At 44.0% G+C, this 16322-nt stretch overlaps 1 protein-coding gene across 4 annotated transcripts in view; it reads left to right on the forward strand.

The window, feature by feature from the left end:
• The window catches only part of DPF3 (double PHD fingers 3), a 199563-nt gene that overhangs the window by 133284 nt on the left and 49957 nt on the right, over positions 1–16322 (forward strand). For all 4 annotated transcript variants that reach the window (XR_014527586.1, XR_014527587.1, XM_083509424.1 and 1 more), the window contains exons 4-7: positions 581–708; positions 1993–2088; positions 8277–8355; positions 15417–15554. Coding sequence is in view for 2 of the 4 variants with exons in the window: in XM_083509424.1 (XP_083365550.1) it covers positions 581–708; positions 1993–2088; positions 8277–8355; positions 15417–15554 (441 nt within the window). In the remaining 2 variants the exon portion in view is untranslated. The remainder of the gene's footprint in view (positions 1–580; positions 709–1992; positions 2089–8276; positions 8356–15416; positions 15555–16322) is intronic.

Genomic DNA, 16322 nt, shown 5'->3' on the forward strand with positions numbered 1-16322 from the left:
GTTATATTGTTTTAATATGTTGTAAATAAAAATATGCCCTTTTCCCTTATGGGGTATCCAAGAGCCCATATAGAGTCCTTACATAGGTTCCCTATTGGTAGGAGAAAATAACAGAGGCCAGCTTCCTGCAAACAAGTCAGCTAGGAAGAGGTCTAAGAAAACCCCCAACAACCCCACTTTTGAATTGTGATTCAAGTCCAGTTTAATGGATTCAAATCCATTGGAAAAATTGACTTGTGTGTTTTATTTCAGGGTGTTCCAACAATGATCACGTAAGTCCATGTTTGACTGTTGCCCATTCTCAGTCAGCTTGAAAACCCACATGGCTATTCATCTATACGTGATGTGCATCTTCTGGTTGCTTATTTACTGTTAGGAACACATATAGGGAAACGCAAAGTAAGTTGATGACATGAGAGAAGTCTTAACAGCAGTAGAGAAGATGAGCTGGGCAGGACTTCTCAAGAGAGCCTCCTTGAGTGGTTTTCAATTTCACACATTCTGTGATTTATCTGTGCTTGTGCATCCCTGGCTCTGCAGGAAATAACCATAGCCTCTGTTGTTGTATTTGGTTTGTCAGAAGTTGACCTGCCTCTGAAGAAGGATGGCTTCACATCAGAGGGGACCACACTGGAAGCACTGCTGCGTGGAGAAGGGCTTGAAAAGAAGGTAGATACTAAAGAGGAGGACACTCTACAAGAAATCCAGGTGATTAAGTGCTCTTCTATTGGCCTGGTCACATTTCCAGTCTATGTAATACTGAAATGGCTGCTTATAAGATTTTGTGGCTCAGTCTCAACCTCCAGCCTATTAATCTCTTGTGACCTTTATCCCATGATCTACAGGAGAGCACACACAAATGCAAATACCAGCTGCTGTATATAACCATAATCTCCAGTGAGAAGGAGAAAGAAAGTGTGTGTGTGTGTGTGTGTGTGTGTGTGTGTGTGTGTGTGTGTGTGATTGTGTTGCTCTGTTGCTGTGTAGGTGTGCCATAACCAACTATTGCAAAGGACCATAACATAATAACAATTGGGCAAATGCTGCCCACACAAACCAGGTGGTAGCCCAATTCATTCCCCTTTCCTTCAAGATTAGGGAAAATGAATATACAATAGAGGAATGTGGGAAGGAGTGGATTTACTTCACATAAGACAAATGCACTGCAGAAAGTGCAAATTAACACTGCACCAAATACTGCAGGGGCACCTTGTGGGAAGATACATTTGCATCTCAACACTACATGAAGGGCGAGCATTGTGACTGCAACACTAGTGTGAGTGTGTGTGTGAGTGTGTGTGTGTGTATTTGATACCTGTAGTAAATTCAGGATTTGATACAATTATTGAATAAAAGCATGATGGGAATTGAAACTCCTCTATAATTTTGAGGTGGAATACTACAGCAAACACTCAAAAGATGCATTCCAGTGTAATGGGTGTATTGCAAAGTAGGGGTGGAAGATATATGTTTATCCATGGAAGCTTCCACTGTGCCCTTTGAGCCTCTTCACAGCCCTGACTGGCTGCTGTTTCGTTGCCAGGTGTCCCCCACCCCCACCCCAAATTGGTCATCTTTCTAGGCTACATAATGATGCCACTCAACCCTGGAAGAAAAAAGCCAAGAAAACCAATTTGAAAAAACCCCAAAATGGCAACAAAGCACCAGCTAGTCAGGGCCGTGAAGATGCTTTGAACAGATGTGAGCAACAGGAGGGTTCCAATAAGGTTTTTGGAAGACCCCCAAACCCCACCTTGTAGTCTTAAAAATGACCAGTTGTTGACGCTTGGTACAGCCAAACTACATGTCCTTCTTGAGAGCATGTCTGGAACTTTCAGTGCATAACTTGAAATGGCCGGATCCAAAGTTGCTTTGTATTCGAACAAAGCCAGAGCCTGCATCCACAATGTCTGATTTCCTTTGCCTTTCTGTTATGAAGCCTCTGTTGTTCTGGGAATTGTTTTTAATTACTGTTTATTGTTCTAACTACAGAGGGTTTTGGAAAATGATGAAAATGCAGATGAAGTGAATGAGGAGGAAGAGATGGAGGAAGATATTCCGAAGCGAAAGAACAGACCCAGAGGACGGGTAGGTTGCCTCAGCCACATGGGGGGGGGGGAGGAGTGAGAACACTATTCTGTTGTTTCTATTTATATTGATTGCATAGATAGACAAAGAGCCTAATGATATCTGTGTTATGCGATACGTTTTGTATGGTATGTATGGCATATGTATTGGTATGTATACATTATAAAGTGATGTGATGAACAAGGATTCCTTTGAATCTTTTGTCTTTCCACTCTCTGATTGTGGTTTTTAATAAAGCAGTAAAAGAAACAAACCTGGGAGGGAGAGGGAATGAATGCACACATGGAGATATTTGTGTGCATAGATGGCACAACTTTTATTATTTGGTGCTTGTTTTAGCTGCCTTTTCAGATGGGCTGCAGTTATATCTTTTCCCTTGGCGGTCTCAGTGCAGGGAAGAGCTGGCTATTGATCAGTGCTCTCTGCATGGGTCTTGCAGCTGGAGGCTCTCAGTAATCAGATCCCCTGGCAAGAAACCCACACAGCATGAAGGCAGGCAGCTCACCTCCCACTCTTCATGCTGTCTGGCTGTTCTGGCCCCCTCTGCTCTCTGGAGTGAACTGCTGGAGGCTCTCAGGACTGGAGCAAGCACCAGCCCCTGCAAACCTCCGGTAGCAGACTCACAGCAGGGAGATCTTTACATTAGCCAAATGTTCACAAACTCCTCTATTCTCCTCCATCAATAAGTGGCTTTTACGGGGTGGGGGTGGGGAGACACCCAGGCCACCTTACAATCTGTTAAATTGTAATGTGCCACAAGCAGAAAGCAGGAGGGAAAGACATTGTGCTTGTGGTAACGGTAGGAAAAGCCCACAAGCTATATATTCATCTTCCTGTAAAATCTCATTCTTGCACACGGCTCCTTCTACTCTTGAAATTTCCTCTTTGGCCCTTGCCTGCCTGCCTGCCTTGCCTCCCTTCACTTTATGCTATGACTTCATTGGGCTGCCCTTGGCAGTGGCGTAGCGTGAGGGGTGCAGGGGGGGGCTGGCTGCACCGGGCGCAACATCTGGGGGGTAGGGTTAGGGGGCGCAAATCCATGGGTTAGGGGGCGCAAATTACTTGCCTTGCCCCGGGTGCTGACAACCCACGCTACGCCACTGGCCCTTGGCTTGGAGCTGACCTATTGCACAGAATGAGGCGCACACTACATTTGATGGCAGCAGGCGTGCATCTTTGCAGGCAAGTCTGCCAAATTTGCAGTTAGAATAGAGTCAGACGGAGTGCAATTAAAAGGGTCAAAGGGCCTCTCCAAACTGGTGTTTTGTTGCAGAAGTATTCTGCAATTTGTGTTCTTGACACAATCATAGCACAGTAGTGGCGGATTTGTTCTGCGATGCTTCCCCATTATTGCTGCCTGGAGCGGCTGTAATGGGGCAAAAATAAGTTAGAACATTTGTACTATAGAATGTTATGGGGCATGCACTGACTGGAAATGAAGCAGTGGAACTGCCCTCAAACCCTTGCAAGCAATATTGAAAGCTGGATTGTGTGTGTGACAGCCCTGATAGCATCATGAGCACAAATCACCAAGAAAGTTCAATAAAAGGTATGTCTGGAGGGAGCCCACAGTGGTGTTTGTGCAGGGAGTACACAAACCCTCCCACCACTGGCCTGAGTTCAGCAGGAAGGAAAGTTCCTGGGGGTGGCGGAGAGGCTGGGGGGAAAGCTGCAGGTGGGAGCAGACTTATGAATCCTTGTATACATGCCTGCTTGTTTCTTTAAGTTACTCCCTATCTTCACCACCACCACCACTACTCCTATCACTAAAAAGGTAAAGGTAAAGGTAAAGGTAAAGGGACCCCTGACCATTAGGTCCAGTCGTGGCCGACTCTGGGGTTGCATGCTCATCTCGCTTTATTGGCCGAGGGAGCCGGCGTACAGCTTCCGGGTCATGTGGCCAGCATGACTAAGCCGCTTCTGGCGAACCAGAGCAGCGCACGGAAACGGCGTTTACCTTCCCGCTGGAGCGGTACCTATTTATCTACTTGCACTTTGATGTGCTTTTGAACTGCTAGGTTGGCAGGAGCAGGGACCAAGCAACAGGAGCTCACCCCGTCGCGGGGATTCGAACTGCGACCTTCTGATCAGAAACTCCTAGGCTCTGTGGTTTAACCCACAGCGCCACCCGTGTCCCACTACTACCACTACTGCTGTTAATATAACAACAACAACAACAACAACATATGTGTATACCACCCTTCATCCGAAGATCCCAGGGAGGTTCACAACAGAAAAATACAAAATGAGAATACAAAATGCATAACAGAGCAAACCATTAACCCCTCTCCCACAACCACGTTTAAGCACATTCACTTTACATATGAATTGGGAAAACCAGCTTTTAAAGATGAGGGTCTGCTGCCATAATGTGTACTGTCATGGACCCAATTCACAACCAGCTCAGACTGCCTTTCCATTTAACCCGGCACTGCCTCCTCTGGTTGGCGGTGGCTCTTTCCTGGAAAGGTCTTTCCCATTGTGAGGGTGGGGGCACAGCACTGCTCCACTGTGCCAGCCCTTCCTGGGATGCAATAAGAAATTGCCCCACACTACTATTTTGCTCCTGGGTCTGATCAGGGTTCTGGGAAAACACAAAGTAAATTCTTTATAGTATGCTGAGCCTGGCGTACAATGCAGAGCCAGTTAAGAAACTGAAGCTCTGGCACGATGTTTCCCCAGCAGCCTCTCCCACTAGGACACATAAAAAAACGAAGGTGGCCATTGTAACAAAGCACCTCATCCTTTCTTCCTAGATCTAGATATTCTTCTCCACTCATCTGTATTAAGGACACCATTGCACTAGATTTCCAGAAGCAATCTAGAGGCCCCTAAATGTATGTTTAGGCCCATGTGTTTGGTTGTTTCAGAGCAGCAACGAGGGAATGCAAGAGAAATAATGCGGAGGAGCTGATGTGCTGGCCATTCCCAATTTGTGCACGTCCTCCCCTTTCCTGCAGCATGATTTCATTTTTAATCTTGGGCCCCTTCATCTGTCCTTCTGGCAAGCGTCCCTGTTTGGCTCCATCTGAACGCTCCAAGGCTGCTCTGGCGAAGCTTTCCGGCTATGTACATCAATCCCTTGCTGTAGAACGGCAGGAGGCTGAAGGCAGCCATGGATGACTGAATGCCACATGCTGAAGCACTGACAGCAAGCACGTGGCACTCGAGTTTGTGCCTCTGGGGCGGCTGTCTATTTGCCAGCCCCCCTGAGGCCAGCCATGAAATTATGGGAGTGTGGGGAAAGAGAGTTGAAGGCCAAGGATATATGGATTTGCAGACAGTGAGAGGGAGATTTAAAGAACATTGTCGGGCAGAAATAATGGGCAGGGCAATAAGGCCTGAAATGTGCACAGAGTGCACATTACACACAACCTGAGAACATGAGCATGCATTTTAGGGGGGGGATGTATATTTTGTGCATTGTGTAATGCAGGTTAGGTGTAGCTACCATTCATTATTCAGTGTCCTCAGTGCACCAAGAGCAACCGTTTCTTTTTTTTAAAAAAAAGGAACAAGAAAAGAAATTAGAAATCAACATGCATGAATGTGCTTGGGGCAAATTTTACTGAAAGCTCCAGGTTCAGACATTTTAATTTATGCACGTGCTTCGCTCTCTCCTATTTTAAACAAGGAGACTTTAAAGTGAAAACTTTGTGTGTAATGTAACTGTTCTTATAATTACTGCACTATTAACAATGCTATAACACTTTTGGATGTGTACAAAATGCTTAATAGTGTTCATTTCTTAGAGCATCTCTTTTCAGAGTGTATATCCTTTAAAAATCACATTCCCGTTTTCACTTTTTTCCTCCTGGTAACGAGGATTATATTGTATCCCTTGTGAAGTTTTAAAAAGAGATGGCTTGCATCAGCCCCTGCCGGAGCATTGCTCCCCAGCATTGTAGAGGTGGTTTTAATAGTCTCTAGGGCATGGGCAGGCAAACTAAGGCCCGGGGGCCGGATCCAGCCCAATCACCTTCTAAATCCAGCCCGCGGACGGTCTAGGAATCAGCGTGTTTTTACATGAGTAGAATGTGTTCTTTTATTTAAAATGCATCTCTGGGTTATTTGTGGGGCCTGCCTGGTGTTTTTGCATGAGTAGAATGTGTCTTTTTACAGTGGACGCTCGGGTTGTGAACATAATCCACGTGGGAGGCATGTTTGCAACCCGATGCGGCACTGTGGGTTGCGATTCAGCACTTCTGTGCATGTGCAAAGCACGATTTAGCGCTTCTGCACATGCACGACTGCCGAAACCCGGAAGTAACCCGTTCCAGTACTTCCTGGTTTCGCAGTGTCCGTAACCCGAAAAAACGCAACCTGAAGCGTCTGTAACCCGAGGTATGACTGTATTTAAAATGCATCTCTGGGTTATTTGTGGGGCATAGGAATTCATCCATTTCCCCCCCAAAGATATTGTCTGGCCCCGCACAAGGTCTGAGGGACAGTGGACCGGCCTTCTGTTGAAAAAGTTTGCTGACCCTTGCTCTAGGGCATTGCTTTCATTATGTCCTGTTGCATCTCCTGATGCTATCCTGTTTGCTGCCATTGTCTGACTATGAACCTGTGAGAGACGGGGAGAGGCTGTAGGCTTTACACAGCAGCATTAGCTAGCATGTTGATAGTGTTGGTGGATCTGTACTTATGTATCTTTACCTTGAAGACCAGAAGAACTTCATACAGTAGATAGTAGTACTTAGCTTTGTCTTGTGTCTGAAGACAATAAACACTTTTATTATTTTGAACTGTGTGGGAAAGAGTTTCCCCCTTAACCGGGGAGTGTGGAAGTTCTGCTGGCAGCAGGAAATCTTTGAAAACTCTGCTGGGGCATACACTGCTCAGACATCACATTGGTTGAGGTGTGGTGAACTATTGGCAGACTTCCATAAGTCACCAACAGCTAGAACCTCAGCTAGTGTTTGAGGACGCTGGGTACTGTTGCTTGCCCTCCATAGTGTGTGACATTCCCCTGGCAGTTCCCACAGCTGGCATGGTTATACTTTCCTTGTGCACAGAGACTTCAGCAATTGTATATGAGAAATAGATGTGACACCACTTTGGCCTGACTGCAGTATTTTAGGTGTATTGCTAATTCTTCCACCCACTATGTATCAGGGTTAGAAAACCTTGTTCAGCCCAAGGGCTGCATTTGCTAGTGGGCCACATGTCAGGAGATGGTAGCGTGACAGATGTGAATTTTGTCTTTGTAGAGTAGGCTGAAGTCCAGCTGCACCAGGGTCAGAGGTTCTACACATATAGCACACTGTCCAGGCAAGCCAGAGGCCTTATCCCAGTTCAATGACACATTTCAGCCAGGCCAAGAAAGGAAAAGTGGAGGCTGGTGTGGAGCTGTTCCACTGAGCGGGTGGCCTGTGGAGGAGACGTGGCTTGCAGATAGGAAGACCTGGAAGGCCACATGTGGCTCCTGGCTCTGAGGTTCTCCACCCTACCGCTGTAAGAACATCAGCTATCATGAATATGTAGCAATTCCTCCACTAGTGTCAAAACAGGAATTCTTTTTTGCTGGAGAACAGTTCACACTGCTGTTTTGGTTCTGTTCACATGATTTTTGTACCTGAACAGTACTGCAGCATCAGAAAACAAAACACTGGGTATTCCACTCTGGGGTAATTTTCATGGAGCTGTGCTGAGGACACTCAAACCAGATTACAGTCATACCTCGGGTTGAATGCGCTTCGAGTTGAGTGCATTCGAGTTGCGCTCTGCGGCAACCCAGAAGTAATGGAGCGCATTACTTCTGGGTTTCACCACTTGCACATGCGCAGATGCTCAAAATGATGTCACACACATGTGCAGAAGCAGTGAAAAGCGATGCGCGCGTGCGCAGACGTGCCATCACTAGTTACGTTTACCTCTAGATGCAAATGGGGCTCCGGAACGGATCCCGTTCGTATCTAGAGGTACAACTGTACAGTCATACCTCATGTTGTGTTCTGCTCTTGTTATGGACTTTCAGCTTACAAACGCAGTAAACCCAGAAGTGTTTACTTCTGGGTTTGCCACCCAAACAATTTGCACGCTTCTTGCACGTGCAGAAGAGGCACTCTAGTTGTGGACTTTTTGGGGTGTGAACGGTACCCCGAAATGGATTAAGTCCACAACTAGAGGTACCACTGTAATGCCTGGGTGGTGGCTGTTGCATTAACATCTTGGTTTATTTCTAGGCTCGGGGTTCTGGAGGTGGCAGGCGAAGGAATGATGTTTCTTCTATGGACGACCACGATAAACCTTACGTTTGTGACAGTAAGTAGCGCCCAGACCCTCCACCCTGCTTTCAGTCTGGTGCAGCAATCAAGACATAATTCATTCCTTTCCAGAAAATGAAACACGTTTCACTGCTTTAGAATTTGCTGAGCTGCCACTCCCATCACCAGTGGCGTAGCGTGGGTTGTCAGCACCCGGGGCAAGGCAAGTAATTTACGCCCCCTAACCCATGGATTTGCGCCCCCTAACCCGTGGATTTGCGCCCCCTAACCCTAACCCCCAGATGTTGCGCCCGGTGCGGCCGGCCCCCCCTGCACCCCCACGCTACGCCACTGGCCATCTCTACTTGCTGTTACTATTTTTTGAGCGAGAGAGTGAGTGAAAATGAAACCCGTGGCAAGAGACCACACCACACCACACCACACCTCACATCCTTCTTTCTCTTAGGCTCAGTTTCCCTCTCTGCTTCATTTGCGGCCTTCTATGCCTTGGTATCTATGTCTACCGCATGAGTCACTCTCTTTTCTTTTTGTGGTTCAGATAGGGCCACACTAAATGCTACATGGGAGATGCATGAGCAGCCTCCCAGCATTCTTCTTCAAATGAAAAAATAGTTGTGGGAGGCTGCCAGTTTGAGCAGAGGTATGGTGAGGAGGGGAGAAGCAGCTGCTTCACCCACTCTCTCCCAGTTACGTTTTTCTTCTTCTCAAAACTAGTCCCTTGCCTGCATTTCTATAGAGGTAGCCATTTTTCTCTCCCATTGTGAATTGGGGATGATTTTGGGCAGGAGGGGAAAGGGATGAAATAGCTCTTTATCCCCATGCTGTCCCTGTGCTGAAACTACCAGCCTCCTGTGGTTGCTTTCCATTAAAAAAATACACACAAACTTTGCCTGAAAACTGTTATATGCATTGCTCATTTGCCTGAAAACTGTTATATGCATTGCTCATTTAACACCTAGCTCAACTCTGTGGTTAGAAATAAAAAGTATCACCTGAATACTTAGGTACTTTACAGGTATGCAATTCCCTTTTCCCAAAAACTTTTTTCCAGTCCAAGGGCAAAATCTCATGCTGCTCTTTCTCCATCTCTCACTTGGACAGAACTGTCGTGTACAGAGTGTTAGAAACTGAGATACAAAAGCTAGGAGCTAAATGGCACTTTAAACCCAGATTATGGGCGCAACAACGGAATGTGTAGGCATATATTTTTATAACAAGAATGCAAAGCTGAAAATGAATGCAGTGCAGCTAAAATATTATGTTCATTTTTTCACATGGTCTAGTCCTTCCCCTGCTTAACCCTCTAATATTCTTCAGAGGGTCTCTTCTGCAGTCTTCAGAGAGTAGCTGGAAGTGGGGAGGCAGAAAAAGGTCCTCCTTTCCTTCCACTCTGCAGTTTTAATCTGAAATCTTAGGTGCAGTACTGTGCCCAGAGCTCATAAACTGCTCACGCTAATGAAATTCCCTGTTGCAAAATGCGCCTAGAACAATGGGAGTTTCGAACACTGCGTGCACAGTACACGACTGAGCCCTGCTTGGGTGCTCAGTTGTATCAATCCCGCCCTCTGTTCTATGACAGAGAATGTAATTGAAATAAGCCAATCAGAGTGAACTTGCTTTTTGTAAGAATTCCTATGTTTGCCATTACTACCATTCTAAGCCCTGCAAAGGCTCTGTTCATTGGCTTTTTATTGGCGCTACTGTATTGTAATTGAGGACTTTCTCCCACCAATTTAGAAGGCACCTTAAGCACCACACATTTAACCTAATGAAGTCCCAACCAGGTAACTTGTGTCGTAAGAGCTGTTTTTGAATAAACCAATATAGAATTCAGTCTACGGAAGTGCCTTTTATATGAATGCTTCCCTAACCTACCATGTGGTGTGACTGTTGCTCAAGGGGCTGGCCAACTAGAAAAGGAAAGTACAGAAAGGTGACAGTATAAGAAGAGCCCTGCTTAGATAAGAGCAAAGCGCTATTTAATTCAGGGTACTAGATGTGCCCGATAACAAGGAATGGTGGTGGGAGACTGGGAGCCGACTTTTTTATTTTTTATTTTTGTTATAACTAGTGAAGAGCCTATCAGTAAGAAGGGTGGTATGCTGTACATTCACTTTCCTCAGTCTCCTCTTTCAACCTCTTCACCTCTTGCTCAGTTCAGTCTTTTCTGCCAGTCCTGTTTCCCTTGATAACATTGGCTGAACTGTCCTGATATTACGAGGGGCTTGTAGGTTAGTCTCCTCTGTTTCATTTACTCAGTCGCTCTGATCCTTTGATTTTGGATACTAGGATCCAGTGCTTTTTCCTGGGAGTACTCAAAGGTACACAGTACCAACACCATTTTTCTCTCCCAAATGTTAAAAGTGTAGCACTTACTGTAACAACTTCATGGTGAGTCCTGGCACCTTTTCTTTTTCTTTCTTTTTTTAAAAGCACTGCTAGGACCCATGATAAAGTTTTAAAAATTAAACTTCAAAAAAGGTTGTTTGGAACAAAGGATAGGTTGGGTGAATGCTAACATGAAACTAGACTGAACTCACCTCTGCAATTTACTTGCTTGGTTCGGTCTTCTCTTCCTGCCCTGTTTCCATTGATAACATTGGTGGAATTGTCCTGATATTACAGGGGGATTGTGAATGTAAGTCTCCTCTGGCTTTCATTGGCTTAGTTGCTCTAATGTTATAGAAAACCTGGGCTGATCAATGGCAATCTCCTTTACTGGAGTTGAGAAGGAAGGAAGGGTGAATGAATCCATATAATTAACAATAAATGAGGGCCTGCATGGAAACAGATGTGAGATGGCACCATAGCTGGTTTGAATTTCTACCCTAAACTCAGCTTTCCTTTGTGGAAAATCTTCAGTTAGTGAAACGTGCAGATACATTCCAAAGTTTATGCCAAGATGAGAAGACTGAACGAATGTGGCCCATATCAGCATACTTTGTTGGAAGCGATTGTTCCGTGTGATATTGTGGAATCATTGTTTAATGCTTGTTGCCTCTGGCCATGTTCCGTTTTCCTCCAACCATGCCACAATAAAATTCCAAATATATTTTTATTCCACAGTTCTTACCATATTTTCAGCCAGCACCTGAAGTTTGTTCTTTTCCTCTTTCACTCAGCAATTCCTTAAGAATAAGGAATGTTCTTAGCTTGTTGTTTCCTGGCATTTAATGCTCCTGCTACTTCCGTTTGTGGGAAAATTTGCTCTAGGAACACACATTGATTAGCACAGTCCATCTATCTAAATCACCGATCAATTGACAGTCCGTGGGCAGCATCCAACCCTCCCCTCAATTTCTGGTCCCCTTCCCTGAGAGCTTGCTTAAAGGGCACCTGTTCCATCGGGCTGGAAACCAGGGCAGCAAAGGAACAATTGCTCTCAATATTTCCTTTGCAGCCCCAATGTGCATTTGGCACTGAATGCAAGGCCCCCTGCTTTTGGCAGTGATAGGATCCATTCGGAAACTAGGGCTGCAGAGGAAAAATTGGGAGGACACTCTGAGGCTCTGGATTCCTCCATAGCAGGTTTGCTTATGCTGTGGCTGATGTCATATGACATCAGGTAAGTAACAGATGTGTGTGGCCAGCTGAAAACAGCCTTGTGGTCTGGATTGCAAGGCCTGGCGGGCTTAATTAGCCTTAAGTCAGAGGTTCTGCACCCCTGCTTTAGACATTTGTTCTCACTCACTTTAGTTTGAACGAGGTGGCTGTTAAATGAAGCTGAAGCCTAGAAAACTACTGAGCTCTGCAGACTACGTATTGTCCCTGACAACTGTCCTAATAGCTTACTCTCAGCACACATGTGAGGTTTCTGATAATAGTCTTATATAAATAAGAAAGGTAATATTAATTATACATTCAATACCTGACAGTTGCTTGACTGTAATAGTCTTATATAAATAAGAAAGGTAGTATTTAATTATACATTCAACACCTGTCAAATGGGACAGTGTGTATGATATGTATCAACATTCATGTTTTAAATATGTCTAAGTATTGCTTTGATCATTGCCCCTTACCATCCAGACCACTCATTTTTTTATTTCCTTAAAAGAATAGCTGGGCTAAGATAGTTGCACCTCATCAGAATCTTTTTAAAAAAGATGTTCTATTCTTTTCCTAATTCTGCCATAATCCAGTATTTCTTAGACCTCTAATTAAATGTCTTAATTTAGAAACATTTTGCTATATTCTCAAGCTTATTGACAATATTCTCAGGACGTCTAGGGTAATAATCTTTCAAAATAGTTCCTGCACAGTTTTGTGCATCTCTCCCAATGTTGATGCTTGGTAGTTAAAACAGCCGGTTGTGTAAACAAAGAATGATGCTTTTCATTGACCTTATTCATCATGTCCTCATTTCCACATGGTGTTGACCTGCTAACATTTATTCCTGTAAGATATAGTACAACCTGACTCATTTAGTTTAAGAGGCAGGAACTGTAATGAGTTTCAAAGGCCTGCTAAAAACCCACTTGTTTAGCAGGCTTATTATTACAATTAAGCAGTATATAATTTTTATGAAATAAATAAAGTATGCACTGGTCAGTTTTACTGTTGTGAGTTTTTTAAATTGTATATATATGTATTATAGTTGTGATTTTATAGTATATCTTATGAGAATTGCTTAGAGAGTGGTATATTAAGTGCTATATAAGTAGCACTACTAAATAATGATAACAGCAACGACAACTTACTGTTAGTGCCAAAGCTGCAATTTGCATGCCACCAGAGCTGCATTCAATTTGAGTTAATAGATAGTTTGCAGCATTGTAATTTCAGCTTGTTTGCCATAACCAGGATGGTTTTCCTCCAGGGCCTCAGCTCTCTCACTCAAGCCAGTTTCCATTGAGGAATAGATAGGGTGACATGACATCCAATGTTAGTTATAAAACAGGTCCATTAAAATCAATGGTCTCAAATTAATTGATTATAATGGGTCTACACACAATATGTGTGTGAGAGAGAGAAAGAGAAGAGAGAAAGAGAAAACACATTATCCACAGAGATGGCCTAAAAAGATTATAAGTACATGAACAAATATAATAATATACCATATTTTTCGCCCCATAGGACGCACTTTTCCCCCTCCAAAAATGAAGGGGAAATGTGTGTGCGTCCTATGGGGCAAATGCAGGCTTTCGCTGAAGCCTGGAGAGCGAGAGGGGTCGGTGCGCACCAACCCCTCTCGCTCTCCAGGCTTTGCGGAGAGTTGCCTGCATGCCAAAGGCTGGGCGCGCTGAGCTCAGCACGCCCAGACTTCGCGCAGCTCTCCACAAGGCACGAGAGCCTGGCGCCAGGCTCCCATGGCTTGCGGAGAGTTGCCTGTTCTGGGGGCTGGGGTCGGGGGAAGCTCGGCCTTCCCCCGCCCCAGCCCCGTGCCTGGGGGAAAAATAATTCCCCCCCCTTTATTTCCCCCCCCCCGCAAAAAAACTAGGTGCGCCTTATGGGACGGTGCGTCCTATAGGGCAGAAAATACGGTAATTTCTAATATAAGCACAGATCATTTGTGTTCATAATAAGCTATTTTAACCTTTTTACATGCTTTAGTCTCTTCAATGGAATTTGTTATTTAATAATTTGTTATTAATGCTCACAAGCTAATACCCAGAAAGCAGTTTCTAATGGAAAAATATTTAAAATTGATAAAGACTATCAGATTCAGCATGGTATTTTTCCCTGGGAATTTTCTCGTTAACATGAATTCTGTTGTTTTTTTTAAAAGTAATATTTATTAGTTTTCCAACAAATTGAACACAACACTACAAAAAAACAAAAAAGAAAAAACATAGAATAATACAATACAATACAAAAAACAACAACTGCAAAACACTAACATACAACTAACAAAACAAAACAAAAACCATTTAAAACACAGTCCAATTTCAATATCTTATCTTTCTTTCACTAATTTCCACGACCTCCTCACACCTCCCTTTTGTATTCTACTTCTATTAATTGTTTCAGCAATTCCTTTCCATCTTCCTCTGTTTTCTATCCTATAATTGTCTTAACACATTCTAACCTTATTTTTCCCTTTAATGCTCTAATAACCTATTTATACTTAATTCCTTATAACATTTCTACTAAAGCCATATAACTTCATTCCAACATCTTTCTAACATTCATTTCGTTAACATGAATTCTGAGGCATATGATCCTTAAATGCTGGCAGCTCACTGTCCCTAGTCTGAAGGAGAGCTACCACAGCATGGCACTCAACTGTGACCTTAACCGTGCAGCATCTAAATTTAAACTGAGGCTGTATTCACACATAGATCATTCCATTTCCTCAATGTTCCCTTAACTGTTACTTTCCGAATTATAGTTGAGCTTTCACAGGACATAAACGTCACTTCTGGAAAACCAGTAGAAGATGGTGCATGTTTAACGCTCATTTGCATGTTAGTTGGTTGCAGAAAAAAATCTGCTTGCAGTAAAGGGATGGAATTTGGAGCAGTATACAATTCTTTCCTGCTGTTTGCACAGGGGAATCATGGGGGAACAGATGCCTGCATGTGCAGAAGGGGTGTGAGCATAGAAATATTGTCCAATGACGTTTGTTGTTGTGTCACACTGCACCCACTAGTTTGAATGAAATTTAGCACGGTATGCTGGTATATTGGTCAAAAAGCCATAGTTCCATAGCACAACAGGTACTGTGGTGTGAAAGGAATATTAGAAAATGGGATGGAAGTGCTAGTATTATAATCCAGAAAACTAATGCAATATTCCCCACATCTGAATACACCCTGAGATACCTTTGGGGCCAATTCTTACTCTACATTTCATTTATTCAGCTATGCACTGTCCAGTAGAAAACACGTTTTCCTCAGACTTTCAGTCCATGTCTGGTTGCCTCTTCTGAGTGTTTTAAAAGAAATATTTTACTTCAAACCTGACTGGAGGGACAGGTATTTTGTATGTGGGTATTTAGCCCTCAGTGAAGAGCTATCCCCCTGGTGTTATGAAATAGAAATAAACGTCTATTTGTCTGGGAAAGGCAGCAGCAGTGAGGAAATACTTAAGGCCACTTTAGTTGTTACTGATGTATCATCCTCTGTCTTCTGTTCTTTCTGTTTTCTCTGTTCACAGTCTGTGGAAAGCGCTACAAGAACAGGCCAGGATTGAGCTACCATTATGCTCACACCCACCTTGCTAGTGAGGAGGGGGATGATGCTCAAGAGCAGGAGACACGCTCCCCACCTGTCCACAGAAATGAAAATCACAAACGTGAGTAGAATATACATTTCCCTCCTCTTTCTGCCCACCCCCTCCTTTGTGGAGTGCTCCAAATCCACCATCTATTCTTCCTGGGCTACCTTCCTCCTTGCATTTCAGCAGTGGCCACAATTACTTTGCTCCTCTGTGAATTACTGGGACCTGGGCTTTTAGAGGAGCTAATCAACTGCAGCTTTCCGAGGTGCTGAGCTCAGCTAGTCAAAAAATTCAGCTCCAAACCTCACATTAACTCTGCAGCAGGGCACTTTCCATCACTGCTCCCATGGGGCGAACATGTCGAGGGAAGACAAGCGAAAGGGGGGAACCCAATCTGCCCATTGTCAAGCCGTTTCACTGTGGTTTAGCTCTGAGAACAAGAAAACACACTTTTTTATTATCTTCTATCTTTGTCTCTTTTCTTCTTGTTATTGTACAAAATTCACTGCACGTTTCCAATGTCTTTCTTATGTGACACATGATATGATCTCCATAAATATCAAGGGAGCAAGTCGGACGCAAGGGCCTAGGCCTAGATCTGATAATATTTTCTGCTCCAGAAAGCCTCTGGATGTTTCAAAAGGTAATGATGTCCCCCTCTCAACTCTTATTTGAAAGTCCTAAGACTGGTTATTGAGGGGATGCTGATTCTACTGCTGAACGAACAGCCCGGAGACACTTAATCTCTACCGTGCTTTTAGACATATTGAGAGTCTTTTTTTATTTTAAGTGTTGTATAGCTCTCATATGAAGAAAGGCTATAGTAGAATTTATTATAACTGG

Source organism: Podarcis liolepis (genome assembly GCF_965112155.1).
Source record: "Podarcis liolepis genome assembly, chromosome: 1".
NCBI lineage: Eukaryota > Metazoa > Chordata > Lepidosauria > Squamata > Lacertidae > Podarcis > Podarcis liolepis.